This window comes from Lepidochelys kempii, chromosome 6, assembly GCF_965140285.1.
Source record: "Lepidochelys kempii isolate rLepKem1 chromosome 6, rLepKem1.hap1, whole genome shotgun sequence".
NCBI classification, from domain to species: Eukaryota; Metazoa; Chordata; order Testudines; family Cheloniidae; genus Lepidochelys; species Lepidochelys kempii.
The window spans coordinates 41,658,438-41,675,281 of NC_136385.1; the positions used below are offsets into that span (position 1 = coordinate 41,658,438).

The following is a 16,844-nucleotide window of genomic DNA, read 5'->3' on the forward strand; positions in this document are numbered from 1 at the left end:
GTTAGAGGTGAGAGAAACTGCAATTTAAAATCTTCTGCCCTGCCTCCTTCCCAACAACTGTTGCATCAAATTAGTCTCCTATTAGAATCAGACCCCTTCTTACCCATCCTTTGTATTTTGGTCTACTGAAGAATCTGAGAATTCAAAATAGTCTGACTTGTCCTGAGGAGTAAGAAAACAGACTGCTATTAAGAAAAGCATGAAAAAGGATGTAAGCACGTGCAAGTGAAAGTAGACTCTTCTTACTTTAATTCTTTAGGCTCTTCAGCATGTAACTTACACACCAATTCAGTCCTTTATATGGTAGCTGTGGGTATAAGTGGATTTCAGAGTTTGCCTACACATCACCTCCTAAATCTGTCTCTGAGAATTATAAATATTAGGTGTCCTTGCACATCAATCCTTGTTCAGCAAGATGGTGCCTGGATGCAAATGTCTCAAATAGTTTGGCAGTAGCTTAATTTTATGTATTTTTAAAAGATTTCTTACGTTAGCCTGGACATGAAAATAGACTCAGAACCCACTAATAGTTAATACATCCAAAGGGCCTGCTTTTTATCTCTCTGCTTTGTAAATCAGAAGTAACTCCGATGAAATTCAGTGTAGTTACACTGGTGTAATGTAGATGTGAGGTTAGAATCAGGTACTAAAAGTCTAGTTGATTTATTTTTTTTTAATTTACTATTCCTACTGAGGAAAAATCATAAGTTTTTGGTATACTCTAAAAATACTTTTTTTTCTGAATGGATTTTATCACAGTTTTACTCGTGTTTGTCATTCTCAGTAGCACCCAGATTTTAAAAAAAAAAAAAATCTTGCAATACAAATAAATATTGGAGCAGTTGGATTCTCATGCTGTAAACTTGTAAACCACTGCTGCTTGAAGCAAAATGAGCTGTCTCTATCTTAAAAATACTTATAGAAGTAGAAAGCATTTTAAAGAAAGGGTTTTAGATTTGTATTGTCTGGTCCAAAATGTGACAAACTTGTCTTATCTTTATGTTGATTGTTTTTAGACTTCATGAGCATGTAAATTTTTTCACACAGTAAGTTAGATCTGGATTCTCTCCTGCACCCAGTCTCCTCTAAGTATAGCCTGCGGGAAGCAATCAGAGAGTTGGTTTTGACTCCCTGACCTTGAGGTTGGTTTTATGTCATCCCTAGCTTGACAACGTTTGGAACAGCCTACATCATGCTCTAGACTGTGCCTGCTTGGGAAAGCTAGAGTGAGGTGTGCTCAGGCTATATCCTGTTCTACAATCTTGACATAGCCCTGAAGCCAAGAACTGTAAGTGGGGTGTGGAACAGGCTATGGCAGCTATAGTACCTGTGGCGATTGCACCATATTAGGGAAGCTCCAGCACAGATGTTGTGGCCATTCCCCCTCTATACCTTTCCAGTGGCACAAAGCAAGCTGACTTGAGGCAGAAGGGGGCAGTATCTCGTGCCTGTTATGCTTTTTATAGTCAGATACAGCAATCCAGTATTAATGGTCTAATAAACTGATGACCAGTGTAATGGGGGCTGGTATTTTTTTTCCTAAGGAAAGAATTCAGTTGCAGCATCTCAATTACTTATTAAAAACAGAGTTGAGGTTTTTTTAAAAAGGGGAGTTGAAAGCCTGATCCCACTGAAATCAATGCCAAAACTCACATTGGCTTCAGTGGGGGGTAGGATTCATCCAAGGACTGATTTATTTTTTTTTTTCACCATATAATCTGCATGTGTCTGAAATATGCAGGAGTAGCTTTTTTCTAAAATTGTCAGCTCTGCCGCTGTCTTCGCATTGCACTGAACTCTGAATGTTAGTCAAGTCATAGGGGCAGCCTTCCTGTGACCAGCTGTAACTCATGTAGTGGAGAGCTCCCTTGGTCCTTCATACAGCAGTAACACATGCATAACAGAATAAATTTGCACTATCTAACTTTGTATTGCCTTTATCTTTTCAAAAATATTTTTAAAGGGGTGTTCAGATACTTTGGATCAAAAATTGGGCCTTTGGATTTTATTGGTCTGCTTTTGGCTGTTACCAAGCAACAGGCATAATGCCCCATAACCTGCATTAATAAGCTAGCAAAGTACAGTTGCTGAGATCAGCCCTAGGCCCACCCTCTTCATACTGAATGTAGGAGTCATGTGAATAGGGGGTTGCAGGTTGAGGCCCTTGCCTTGATCATGGCAGATACGTATGCAGACTGCCCGCACTGTTCCTTCAACTATGCCTGGTTATTCTGGTTAACAATATAAGTCACAGATGCCCTGCAAAACAGTCTTTCCATGGTTCGCCACAGGTGGCAGAATCCAGCTGACCAGCATCTGTCTTGAACTCCCCTTGCTGCCTGTATTGTTTTGCGCATGCAGAAAATCAGGCTAGTCCTGCACTGGTGTCTATTTATGATTAGTCAGTGACCAAAGGGTGAACTATGTTAGGAATAGTTTATTTTTTTAATATACATTTCAATTTTTAGATCCCTTATGGGATTTAGAAAAAAAATGCTTTGGGCCCCCTTTCATGTGGGGAACAGGGCCAAAACTTTATTCATACGCTCAGCTCTAAGAATTGCCTTATTTCTGCTGATCTTGATGAAGATTCTACATTAATAAGTAGAAGTAAATAGAACCAAGGCCCCTGGGCTTCTCCTGCATTAGAAACAAGAGTCAAAAATCACTGTTAGCCCAATGGAAGAGGACAAGGGACATGAACCTGTAAGACCTCCTTGGAGATGCGGAGAGCTCGCACTGCCAATTGTCTTTAATGAGAGTTGAGGGCACTCTTCACTTCCTAGAGATGAGCAGCACTTTGTAAGATTAGACCCAAATCATAAAGATGTCCTTTTCAAGCTTCCAAGACCTTACAAACAATGGAGAATTTTAAAGCTATTGACAGTTATGCCCCTTCATCCTCAATTAAAAAAATAGGAGGGAATCAAACACTTCATGAAAGTTTGCATCCCATGAGAGACTTTTGTTAAAATAATTGTAAGGTGTCATGATAAACATTTTTAAGAGAAGTTATGCAAACATCATAATGTTCCAATTATATTAAGAAGCAGTGAGAAGTGGAAGTAGATAGGTACTCCATACCTGGAGGTATGCAAAGCTGATACCTCTTATCACAGTGTCCCGGGACAGCAGGGATGCTCTACTTTAAAATTTTCGTTTGTTAAATATTAAATTGCCTGTCAGAGCAGGAAATGCCTTCTGAGGCCAGCTGCTTTTTTATTACAGAGTTATTGCATGCATCATAATGCACAATCCTTTATAGAGGTGTAGAAAGGGAGATGTACTGTATATGCTGTGCTCTTTGTGTGTAAAAAACATACTCTTGTGGAATGGTAGGGTTTAATTTTCCACTAATGGGGATTTTGTGGAGTTATTTATGACTGCAAAGTGATTGTACATACTCCTGTTCTAATGTTTACATTCACTACATAGGTATAAATGGCTGCATAGGGTTCAAGGCAGTGTAGAATCAGGCTCACAGGCTTTTCTTTCTTAGATTTCCTCTGTAATATTTCTTTCATGTTTTGAATTCTCAGAGTTTAAATGACTCTCTTTGTTCCTGAATTTATTTCCAAATATTCAGGAATGAAGGGGCTGGAAATCAGGTTACTGGGGAATGTTGGAAGCCATCAAAGGAACAGGAATATTGCGAGACAGTATCTGTGTTAGGGTCCCTATACCAGCGTGGAGGAGGAAGTATTTTAGTCCAACTTCTGCCCCTTGTCCCACTTGCAAAAGAAATTATTCCCTGCAAATGAGTGGGAAAACAAAGGCAAAGTTACCTTCTGGGTAAAGGCTGTCCCTGAAGTACTACTGGTCACTAAATATGTATAAAAATATGAATGGAACTTTTCCAAGGCTAGGGAGAATAAATGGAAACTAGGGCTCTGCTTAGAGGAGGATTCAGCAAGAGGGAGTGATTCAGATGAATTGCAAGAGGCTGCAAGGGTAAATAGAACCTCTGATGCAGCTGTTAAAAGTTTAGAACCCAAAATAATATTTCCTTCAATACTTGATCCAAAATCCGTGTTTCCCTGTTTCTGGAAGCTAAAGGAATGGGCGGTAGCAGAATGTATAAATAGGAATGTTTATTTGAGGCCTTCTGCAAAGCTAGAAGGCGCTCCTTCTACAAGCTCTTTTAAAACCTATCTTCCTTGTGTTTTAAAATAATAATGAAAGTACATCTACACTGTACATCTACATGGGCTAAAACAGTACCATCTACATTGTACATCTACAAAGTACATCTACATGGGCTAAAACAGACCTTGCTCACTGTGTCCTCATGGATTCCTACCTCCTCATGGAGAATGAGAAAAGGCCAAGAGCTTTTATCCTGTGGCTCCATAGCTAAAGGGTAAAAATTTTGAAAGCACTGAAAAAACAAGAGCAATAGGATTTACCGTGCAAACTGTTTCTTTTTTCGTTAGTTTTTAAATATTCCAGCACTTTTCTCTCCTGTTACAAAATAAAAGAATGCAAATAGGATCTTTGAAAATTTTCCATTAAAGTATGAACTTATTCCATAATGTTTAATGGCTATAAATAAACAAGAGCCGTGAAGAATATATTACAAATCAAATGAGAGAGAAAGGTCTGAAATATGCACTGCTATATGAGAAAGCGTTAATTAAATGAGGATATAATGATATATACATTTCATAAACCTAGATAGGCAGTGGCCTTAAAACGTCAAAGAGAATCAAGATGCTGGCAATGGCTAAGCCTGAAATTCAGGAGCAGAGTACTTTACTCTTATAGCTTTTCAAGCTAAATAATTTCCATTCCTTTTGGTTTAAGGATCCTTTTTTTACTGCAAGCATATTTTTTCTAGCACAGATGGAACTTACATTTGCAGACTTTCTCCCTTCTACTTTAAGGAGTGACTGCTAATACCTTAGCATATTTATGCAAATTTAGCCCATTTGTACCTGTGTGGTTAGGTCTTCTAGTCTGTGGGCCTGAACATAGCTCAGCCTACCCTGTAAATGCAGCCTTAAAATCTATTTTAATTATCCTACCACATGCTCATCAGTGTCATGAGAGGCAACACATATACTTAAAGCTGTCAGTAAAACTATATTTGCTATCCTTTGTTTGTGAGCCTTCTACTTGGGTGTGTGTTTCACTGTCTTTTGGGCAGTTATTGGATGAAATAAAGTGTTATGAGACGAGTATTAAGAGTGAAATGTAAGGTCATGAGATCCATGATCAATGGGTATCTTGTAGAAAGGAAGTTCCAGAGCTGTGGGGCAGATACTGAGAAAGGCAGGTCTCCTTGCAAATCTCAGTTTCAGTAGAGTCAGCTCCAGCATCCCTGCTGCTGGTACGATCAGGTCAAGGAAGGAGAGGCAGTACTACGATAGATGGGTTTCTGCACACTGAAATCCTGAAAAATCAAGACCTTAAGTTGGATCCAGTATTAAGCAGGGAGCAGGTGCCATGTTGAGACTGCAAAGGTGATGTGCTGTCATTGACCTGTGGCAAAATCAGGAGTAGGATATAGGGTTTATTGATCTCCTTAATATCTCTTGTTTGTTTATAGCCTTTAAAAATTAAGAAAGCAGTTCACAGTTTAAGGTAAAATTGGTAAAGAAATATTACTGTTGAAATGTGTTTGTTAATATTGAAGCAACCGATTTGTTTTTTGTGTCTTTGACAAGGTGCACATGATTCACAGGAAGTTTGCTGGAGTTGGTAACTCCTGTTAAAATAGTTTGTTTTGTTCATGGGATATGGGCAAGCTTTTGGAGTTGGCTTGAATAAAATGTTTACTTGGGTATTAGTGGATCAGTTCCACGTGTTTCTGTAAATGTTTAAATACACATGGAAATATATTGGGGCCCACCGGATGAATTCTGGAAATGGCTAATGTCCCTTCTCCTCCTTTCTTTTACGGGGAAGGTTCCTTCATAGCATTAATCCTAGAAAGATGACACTATTATTTATTAGTCATGTTTCCCTCAGTTTAATTATAGAGTTTATCTGCATATCTAATCAGACTTAGGTCCAGGGCTAAGGGCAGGCTTTCATTTCCTTTTGTAAGGGATTATAATACTGTTTGTCAGTTACTGTTCATTAGCAGTCAGCTTTGTGGAATTTGTGATTCTGTCCCTTGGATTTTATGGTACAGTTGCCCTTTTTCACCACAAATAAGTCAAAGATGCTGGTTAATGTATTTAGTGCTCCATCCTGCATGTGGAGATGTTTGTATAAATTAAAGGGAAAGGGCTCTCTCATCCCTCTCCTAGTTCTATGTTCCTCCTGGGATTTGTGAGATTTGTCTTTGAATGTCAGAGAAATGGTACAAACTTGGCTGATTGGCTTGGAAAATCATCCATGATTCAGAAAAAAGCTAGACGCTGTCTTTTGTATTAATTGTCTGGTAAGCCAGGGGAAAGGGAAATATAATAATCAGTCCTGAAAGTGGTAAAAATATGGACTAGAGGCCCTCAATCTCCTAAGAAGACAAAGTACGCATTCCAGCTAGATACTTAAGGACATAAACTGAACATTCAGAAATGCATGCAGTGTGTTCCTGCAAATAAAGCTGGAAGACAGAAATGACAACTAGATATTTAACCATTTAAACAAAAGCAAAGTCACATATTCATACATTATCCCAGTTAGTTTGATAAGACTATAAAGCTAACCAGAGGCTGCAGTTCTTGGGATGGCTTCTGTAATGGGAGGGAATCTTAGCATCAAGCTGAACTTTTATATGAAGATGTTGGGATGACTTACACGCACAACTTAGTTTGTTCATTAGCCTTATGAACTTCCAGTCACAGAACTATGTGGGAACAAATGGGCTAAAAATTAGATGAGATCTTTGTCTTTTGATTTTATATTTGTAGTAATTATGGGCTAATTGTGTACAGCATAAATATAGGGCTGTAATAAACTTGAGAGGATCTGTTTGTCACAGACTGTAAGGCTGCAGTACAGTTAAGTTATAAGCAGGTCTATGAGACTTCAACTATGTATTTATTCCAGAGCCGTCAGTTATTTATAATACATACATCAACTTTTTCAAAATCCCACTAGAGGTTACAGATGGTCTCCATGTTACTAGTGAAAAGCAACTGGTGTTTCTCTGACTTCTTGGTAAAATTCTTTTCTCTCTCTCTCTCTTTCTTTGGGTCAGGGAACATGGTCTTCATATGTTTGGCCAGTACCTAGGAAAATAGGGCCCTGATCCTGATTGGGGCCTTTAGGAACTGCAGAAGTAATATATTTTTTCCTCCTCTGTTGTGGTTTACTTCATAAACATTGACCAGGAACATTTGTTTCCTGGCCAGTGGAGTAGATGGTCCAAGGTGACACCAAAGGCTGTTAACCCATCTGATCATTAGCAGCCTCACGTAGAGTTCACTATTATTGCTGTGCTCTGTGAAAATATAAATATTTATGGGTTGAAAGCTGAACTCTGTTGGTTTGGGCTTACAGTTTTGGGAGTTTACAGTCATTTCCTCGTATTGTAAGACTGGTTCCGTAACTGATAGGAAAGCAGAATTTTGTTCTAAACTATAAAGCAAATTCCTTATTTCACATAAAACTAGTTGGCAAATTTAGCTGTTTTCCTGTTTGTGAACATTCACAAACTGATCCTTAATTTTTCTAATATATTTATTGTTTGTAAATATTTGAATAATGCAACCAACCAAACAAGTTTGAGCCTTTTGGTTGTTTGCAAACTGTTTACTATGACTAAGATACCGTGACTTCTGCAGCGGATGGTGCAGCTGGCTCAGGGGTTGCCTGCAGAAGTTTGGGTGTGTGGGAGGGGGCTCTGGGCAGACGGTTGAACTGCGGGGCGGCACTGATCTTGGTGGGGGGGGGGGCTTCCTGGCTTCCACCGGCATGTTCCTGCAGCTCCTAGACAGAGGAGCCAGGTGGCTCTGCGCACTGTCTGTGCCTGCAGGCGGCAGCCCCAGCTCCCATTGGCTGTGGTTGCCAGCCAATGGGAGCTGCAGAGCCGCTGCTTGTGGTGGGAGCAGCGCACAGAGCCCCCAGGCCCTCCACCTAGGAGCTGCAGGGACATGCTGGTTGGAGCTGGGTAGGGAGCCTGCCTGCCCCACCAACCCCTCCCCGCCCCCCCCACTAGCGGAGGGGTCCTGGGCCACACTCCATCTCCCCCTCCCCCCCAGCATCAGCGGGGGTCCCAGATCACGCACCACACCTGCCCCCCCACCCCGCCCCAGCTGGACCACCTCCTCCAGCACCCATGGTGCCCCCAGACCACCCCCATAGAGAAACGCTGGCCCAAGTTTTAGTTAGGGGTATAAAGTAAAACTCATGGTTGGGTCACAGGCCATGAATTTTTGTTTACTGCCCGTGACTAAAAAGTTGCCTTAACTAAGATTACTCAGAAATCAGGTTCAGTTAATGAACGATTGGTCACATAAATCCCTGAATATTTCTGCTTTCTAATTGGATGACTGAAACTTTTAACAGGAAAATAACATTCTTCTGGTATGAGTTGGGATGAATAATCGCTCTTGCTGAAATTTGTAGAAGTTGCTAACATACTTCCAAATGATAAATAATATGACTCCACAAATATGAGAGCTGAATTTACTGGGTTTACTCAAGAATACTTTGTTATTCAGCCAACTCTTGTTTGAACATTTCAGGAGGTTTATTTTAACACACACACTTTTCAGCATGATGTAATGATGTTTGCCAGCAATACGTTAAAGAACATAATTCAAATGTTATAGTGGATTGATAAATGAAATGACCCATTTAGCTCAATATTCAAACTAGGGTGGTTCAGATGGGGTGCCCAGAATCTGGATGATCAGATGGGCACAGAAGTAACTAGTATCTGTTTTTGTGCAGTTAAGTCCACAATTTAGCACCTTAAAGTAAGTGTCCAACTTAGAAAATTTGACTTCCAATACAGAATATAAGTAAGACTGCTCATTAAGGCCAAAATTCTGGTCCTGTTGGAAGTCAATGAAGTAAACCTCCATTTGACTGCAATAGAACTAAGACTTGGCCCTAAAAACAGAAATAGCCAAGAAAAATAGAGGCTTCTTGTACAATGAATAATAATTTTGCAGAGTTATGTTGTGTTGAAATATAAGGCAATGTGGGCCTAGTGGCTAGAGCAGTGGACTAGAACTCATTATTACTCTAAACACAGACAAACCATTTCACCATTGCGTATACAAAATTTACTTTTAAAAATAGGATTTTTCCAATTTATTTATTCTTTTCTGCTTCCCTACAGATTAAAGCAAAAAATTACGACAAAGTAGAAAAGGTGAGTCCAATAATAAATTCTATACTTTATGTAATTTTTAAGATTTTGGTTTTTAAAACAAAAAATTCTTAGGACCTTACATATGAAATATATATATTTATAAGGAGACCAGGTATCATCTCATAAGGCTGGGGTAGTAGATTGGAAAGAACTGCAGCTTGCATTGAATATTTTATCTGAGTTATTCTTTTTTTATCCAGTTTATCCAAGGATACCTTAGAAGTATGATCACTAAAGTGGGTTTTATTGCTGTCAACACACTGTAAACAGTGGGGTCAGCAGAACAATTGTCCTGCATTTTATACCTCGCCAGTTCTCACTACCTAACATGAAGATAATCTTATCAAATCAGTGGGTATTTTAGGTATTCTTTCCAATACATTTCAGCTCAGAATAACAGAGAAGGTTTTAATTGAGGCGCTCAAAGAAATAATATAAAAATGTAATTTCTGTTCTTGGATTCCTGATCACGTTTTCTCCATATATTAACAGTTGTTTCAAAGATGCCTTATGAAAGTGCTACACATAGATTTATGGAAGTGTTACCTTTCGTATGTACGTGAAACCAAGGGAAAGCTACCCAGTTACAAGTAAGTAAAAATGGTTTGTTCCAAATTCTTTAGTTTTGATGGTGGTTCTCTTTTCCTTTATGAGGCATTGAACAGGGGTTTTGTCTTGACAAACCTGGCTCTGATCATAATGGGTCTATAAGATATCGCCTGCTCTCTGTTCCAGAAACATTTTCTCTTGATTCTTTCTGGAAGGCAGTTGCCATACTCATGCTCCATATAAAATAGCAGATAAAGTTGCTTCCTTGAGACAACCAGAGAAGTTAGAGAAGTAAATTGTCCTGTCCATTTGCCTGTTAATGAGGGATTGTTCCCTATCATACATTATCTTTTGCCTAGTCTAATCTAATTTTAAACTTTCTGGTCAATGGGGGCAAATAATAAAAGCCTTCTGTAGACCAGGATTGATGGTCAAGTAATACAGCTCAAGTGTTAGCTTTAATCAAGATACAATATTCGAGGTGGGAACAGTTGAAGAACTCTAGTTTAGACAAGGCCTGGGAAGACTATTCTAGAACTTAATACATCATGGTGTTGGGAAGAATTTTTGGATGTTCATTTTAAACTTTTCTTTCCTTAATTTCATCCCATTTCTCCTGCTTATACTCCTGCGTACTGCACTAAATTCCTCTCCATCCGAAGGCCTGGCCTACACTTACAAGTTAGATCGACATAGTGGTAGCACTTAGAGGCATGAAAAATTCACACCCCCAAGCACCGAAATTAAGCTGATTTAACCCCTGATGTAGATGTGGCTAGATTACTGCGGAATACTTCTGTCGACTCTGCTACGGCTGCTTGGAGAGGTGGATTAGTGATAGCAATGGGAAAACTCCTTCTGAAGCCGCAAGAAACGTCTACGCTATGGTGCTACAGCAGCATAGCTGCAGTGGCATAGCCGTGCTGCTGTAGCCCTTGTAGACATGGCCTTAACGTTTACACTTTAAGAAGCTGTAGGTTGTTGTCATGTTCTCTCCACAGTCATCACTTAGCGAAGATATACATACTCATTACTACTGCTGTTAAAAATGGTAAATAAATTTGATGAAGAAAATCAGAATTTTTAATTTAAAATTATCAATTAAAAATATGAAAAACCACATTTTGGGGGGTATTTCTTCTCCCCTTTCCTTTGTCTTATATTCCCTAACCCTTTTTTCAGTGGCAAAATGTGTGGAGAAGGGGGTGAAAAGGCAGGTGGGAAGATGGAAAAAGGGAGAGTGAAAACAAAATTACAGTTTTTGGCAGAGACCAGGGGCAGCAAGAGGTTGATGGTGGAAAGATTTTTAAAAAAATTTCCATGAAATCTTTTGATTATTAAAAAGAAGTAAATTTTTATGGAGGGAGGGGAAGAAGAGCATTTCAAAGTAAAAACCAGGTCCATTCAATTTTTTTGTAATTGTTTAATTGTAAACCACTCCTTTTAATTCTTAACTGCTTTTTGTTGTTTTTCTCAGGGATTCCTAATCTCTTTCCGGTATTGCCACTAAGTAAATCAGTCAGCAAGGAATATGTATAGAGCAACTGGCCTTATCTCCTCTGTTCCTGGTGCACATGGCATATGTGAGCTCCACTCATCTAAGAAGAGAGAGCCCCAGGCACACGAGAGCATTAAGTACTGCCATCAGTGCACTAGGCCAGCTACAGTTTTCCTTTTAACTTCCTTGCTTGTGGTAATTGTCTGAATACAGAATGCCAGGAATTTAGGGAAACCAAACACCTATTTTACAGCACTAGTCTTTTTTTACTTAAATATATATTTAGAATTGGTTGCTAAAAGAGTTTTTAAAATAAATACTATTCATTAAAATTGATAAAACCTAGTCCCAGCTCTGAATGTTTTCAATATTGTGGCATTTTTTTCAGAGAAAAAATGGCTCAGGCATATGACTTTGCTCTGGATAAAATCGGCATGGAAATCATGTCATACCAGGTATGTTTTGTTATCTAACTAGTTATTTCTGATTACTGTACTAAGTGCTTCTTGATTTAATTTTTTCTGTTTTTTTTTTTTTTTTTTTTACGTAGATCTGGGTGGATTACATCAATTTTTTGAAAGGCGTGTAAGTACTTTTAAGTATATTTTAAAAGTTAATTCATGTAATTATAATGTTTTATATAAGTTACAGTGTTTTAATTACTGACATGTTAGTGTCTCACTTCACTATTAGAGAGGCAGTTGGATCTTATGCAGAAAACCAGAGGATAACTGCTGTTCGTAGGGTTTACCAGCGAGGTTGTGTGAACCCAATGATCAACATTGAACAACTCTGGAGAGATTATAACAAATATGAAGAGGTAACTGAGAAAATAAAATTGTTTGTGATTTTAGGTTTGTTTAGAAAATCCTGTCTTAAAAACGACTAAAAGTTGGTCGCAGAATTGTGTCCACCCTATATATGTGTGTAAACAGATAAAAGGTAGTCCAATGCATGTTTTGTATGTACAATGGTGAGCTCTTTGTGCATCCATGCGAGAATTTTACAGGGTGATAATTTGTTTCTTTGTATTTCTTCACTTACAGACTATTTGTTCAGATAAACTTTGAGAATTTTTCCCTTTTCATATAGTTTGTTGTGATGTTTTAAGTTACATAGTGTCATGCGTTTTCCGTCTGCTGTATTGGAGAGTTTTAGTAGCAATTTTTTATTTTTAATATTGATGTCCATTGTGAAGAGTCAAGAAAAACGTGAGCCTTTTGAATATCTAAGTGTGCTGGTTTTTAGGGTCTTATTTGATCTGTACTCAGTAGGTGCCATATCCCCACAGAGTTCCCTTAAGGCCTGAATTCAGTAGGAGTTTATGGCATTCAACAAATTGCAGGAGAGAGTAAAATTTGCAGGATCTAGTCCAGTTCATGCCCTTAGTCCGATGTGTAAGGCATTTGAAGTAGCAAATACCAAGGGAGTTTCATTCCATTTAAATGAACAGCACGATGAGTTTAAAGAATATGATTATCTTTCTCAGAAATTTAAAATTAATAAATTTTTTAAGGGGCATGATTATAACTTGTCCTATGTGCCCACCTTGGGGAATAAGTGTGTACAAAGCCTACTCACCTACTTGAGTACCCTGATTGCCAATCTGTATTAATGGGACAGAGCAGATTTTGTGGAGCTGTTATTACTCTTAACCCCTCATAGATGAGCAAGGAGGGATGGGAGTGGCCAGTGCCTTGGCTCTGACCTCTGCAATGTGCTGGACAACAGAGCTGAGCTTCACTTGATAAAGGACAAGGGGTAATGAGGGAAGGAATTGTGACTGACTGTGGACTGATCATTGCTTCGGGCAAGACAAAATTTCAGTCTTATGTCCCATAATTTGTATGTAAAGTTTATTCTTATGTTTTAGAAGTCTTAAGTCTCTGAATCCGTCCTGCACAGTCAAACATCACTTAGGGCATAGTGTTAGAAGTAAAAAAATCAAAAATATTTTGTGATATAAATGACTAAAAAGTTTTGGGAGCAAAAAGAAATAGCCAAACACAGATTGTTCACGTCATCGCATTTGTTCCCTAACTTGGCCGCTTATCATACATTTATTTGGAGATATTTGTTGTTTTCTGATGTCCATACCTTTTAAAAGACTTCTGTTGAACATTCTTAAATTGTTTTACAGGGCCCTTCCTCTCTCTGAAATAAAATCCAGTAGTTTGTATGTTTTTGTAAAATAGTGTATTTTCAATTGCTGTTTATTTTTCTCCCCAGGGAATCAATATTCACCTAGCTAAAAAAATGATTGAAGATCGGAGTAGAGATTATATGAATGCTAGACGTGTGGCCAAGGTACAGACTCCTGTTCACTTCATTTTTACATTGTTTAATTCCATAAAAGCCAGAAAACATTAAGCCTAGTTAAGATTTTAAGCTACTTGTTTGGTAGGCTGATAGACTTGATATTTTCACAGGACAAAAATGCTAAGCATACCTGTAAGCAGTCACTTTCATGATGTCTATTTCTCTCTACAACTTAAAACATTATCTACCTCTTCAGGAATATGAGACTGTTATGAAAGGTCTGGATCGCAATGCTCCCTCCGTCCCCCCACAGAATACTCCCCAAGAGGCTCAGCAGGTTGACATGTGGAAGAAATATATCCAGTGGGAAAAGAGTAATCCACTGCGCACAGAAGACCAAACTCTCATAACAAAAAGAGGTAACATGATTAAATATCAGAATCAGACATAGATACTCTGCAACATGATTTGAATCGTTGAGAATTGGGAGTGACCTTCAGCTGCAGAAGTAAAGTGTTCTTAACATTGTCAATGTTAAGGTGCTATGTCTAAAGTTGGTCAAATCATGTTTTTTCTTCATTAATCCCAATTCCGGCTCTACATACAAATAACACTGCAACACTTCTGTCAGCACTTCAAGCTGCCTTAACTCCCTTCAAAGGCCAGGCTGCAAATGCCCTATAGCAGGCCTGGAAAATCTGCAAATATAGGCTATTTCAGACCATGATGGGAGGACACAGGCCCATATGCAGAAGACTTTTCCAGTCACCCCCTCTCTGTTATACTGAGGGGATCTTGCATCAGTATGTCCACTGACTACAACTGGGTAGTGTCCCGAAGAGAGGCAGGCTGTCCTCAAGCCACGTTGTGTATTAGTAGGATCTACTGTATTATCTGATACTTCTGTGTTTGGTACATTTGTAATTTAGTTAACCAGTGTAAGTTACTAATATAGAGTCATACAAATTCTTTTGCTAGGAATATTTATCACTTTGACTTTTTCCCCCTAGTTATGTTTGCTTATGAGCAGTGCCTGTTGGTCCTCGGGCATCATCCAGATATCTGGTACGAGGCTGCACAGTATCTTGAGCAATCCAGTAAGCTGCTAGCTGAGAAAGGGGTAAGGGAATGGATACGGCCAAAGGGGAAAACACATTTTTAGCATTTCAAACTGTGTGTAGATTTTAGAATTCTGAATAGTATTCCATGATATCAAAAATTAAAAATAATTGCACTTAAGAGACTTTGAGTTATGAAATGCAATTATAATGTTGGCATTAAATATTTTAAGTAGTTTAAATGTTAGATTTTTATGGTTGATACATATATTAGCATTCTAATGCTGACCCTTCAAACGCTTATGTACATGAGCGAATGGAGTCAATACTCCATTTGAATTCAGTAGGACTACTCGCATAAATAAAATCCATGTGCACAAGTGCCTGCCAGATCAGATCTTGATTTTGTCTTCAGTGTCATGAGTATTAAATAATGTTGGTACAATGTTTGTTTATCATAGGACATGAACAATGCTAAACTGTTCAGTGATGAGGCTGCTAATATTTATGAAAGAGCGATCAGCACTTTACTAAAGAAGAACATGCTTCTGTACTTTGCATATGCAGACTATGAAGAGGTAAGCGTAAAGATTTCAGTATTGACTCAAACTCCAGTGGGACAAGATGTCTTTTCTCCAAAATCTCATCTGCTTGAAAAGTACTGTATAAACAGAATATTAATTCTGCCAAACTTCTCAGCCTACATTGATACTTTGTAGGCTAAAGTAATATAATGGGAAAATATTTCTATATTATTAATTCCAAAAATATGTGAGAAATATTCAGCTTTCTACTTAATTATTTAATTATTATTATTTTTCAAACAAGTAGGTAGAGGCAGACAGTGGCAGAGAGAGACTTCCAGGAACTTCAGCTTCTCTAGTATTATGAAGCATGTTAGCAATTTTTTTATTTTATTTTATTTCCTCAGAGTCGAATGAAGTATGAGAAGGTGCACAGCATATATAACCGGCTCTTGGCTATTGAAGATATTGATCCTACTTTGGTAAGATGATTCTATACTATTCAGTTTTAGTTTTTACACATTTCCAGTCATATTGATCTCAGTACACCCAAAGAATGGGTAGCGTTCTCATCAGTTAATAGCTCGAGTGGATGACTAGTGGACTAAGTATTAGGTTGAGAATACGTAGACTCTTGGAAACCACAGTTTCAAATTCCAGCAGGGTTAACAACTCTGCCCTTTAGTCTTCCAAGGTAGATAAATTAGGTACCATGCACTTTACTCTCTGTGTCCTTAAAAACCTACAGCAAGCCATATCCATTCGAATGGACTTTGAAGATCCCTTGACATGCTTCATAAGAATAGGCATTTGCTTTGTTGACTTGACCAAAATTTCATTTCCTCTTGCCATAACTGCGTGCTTTGCACCCATTGATTGCCACTCTCTATCCCAGTGGATGATGCAACGCAGTGGTGCTTTATGTTTAAGTTTATGAAGCACTTTGGGATGAAGTACACTGCATAAATACCCAAGATTAGTACTACGCTGACACTTTAAGGAGGAAAAAAAGAAAGTTGTATTATTACTATTTGTATTACAATAGTGCCTATTGTACTAGCATTGTACGAACACATAGTGAGGTAGAGTTCCTGTCCTGAAGAGCTTATATTATGAATAGACAAGACAAGGTGGGAAGGGAACAGAGGCGCAGAGAGGTAATGTGATAAGTCCAAGGTCATACAGCAGGGCAGTGGCAGAGTCAGAAATCTGGTCTCCTAACTCCAGTCCAGGTCTCTGTTTACTAGATCGCAATGCAGCTTCAAGTACAAGTGCATCTCTGTGAAACTCCCAGAGCCTGATTCTCTCTCTCTCACTCACCAGTTTTTCAGTTAAATCAATGCTGTTACTCCTAATTTAACCCAGAATAAGTGAAAGGAGACTCAAGTCCATAGAGAATACACACCACAGATCAGTTAATTAATTACCATATGCTTGCTATTTGCATGACCATACATCAAAATTACAAGTCTAATAGGACAGAATGAATAGTATTTCAGATCCCGTTACCCACTAGTGAATTTTTGAACAGACTTTTAGCATACATCTTCAGTTATGGGTCTTATGGCCTCCTGTATGTGCTCTGTTATCCCTGTAAGATACTTGCCATTTTTAGAAACAGCAAATGACTTATGTATAATTGTAATTCTCTGAAGGCAATAGCCTATGTAAATTCATACCCA

General features: G+C 38.4%; 1 protein-coding gene across 4 annotated transcripts in view; it reads left to right on the forward strand.

Moving 5' to 3' along the window:
• The window catches only part of CSTF3 (cleavage stimulation factor subunit 3), a 136,670-nt gene that overhangs the window by 107,107 nt on the left and 12,719 nt on the right, over window positions 1-16,844 (forward strand). For all 4 annotated transcript variants that reach the window (XM_073347707.2, XM_073347709.2, XM_073347710.2 and 1 more), the window contains 10 exons: window positions 9,242-9,274; window positions 9,767-9,864; window positions 11,710-11,776; window positions 11,872-11,906; window positions 12,015-12,141; window positions 13,551-13,628; window positions 13,837-13,999; window positions 14,591-14,700; window positions 15,100-15,216; window positions 15,570-15,644. In XM_073347707.2, the coding sequence (XP_073203808.1) occupies window positions 9,242-9,274; window positions 9,767-9,864; window positions 11,710-11,776; window positions 11,872-11,906; window positions 12,015-12,141; window positions 13,551-13,628; window positions 13,837-13,999; window positions 14,591-14,700; window positions 15,100-15,216; window positions 15,570-15,644 (903 nt within the window). The remainder of the gene's footprint in view (window positions 1-9,241; window positions 9,275-9,766; window positions 9,865-11,709; window positions 11,777-11,871; window positions 11,907-12,014; window positions 12,142-13,550; window positions 13,629-13,836; window positions 14,000-14,590; window positions 14,701-15,099; window positions 15,217-15,569; window positions 15,645-16,844) is intronic.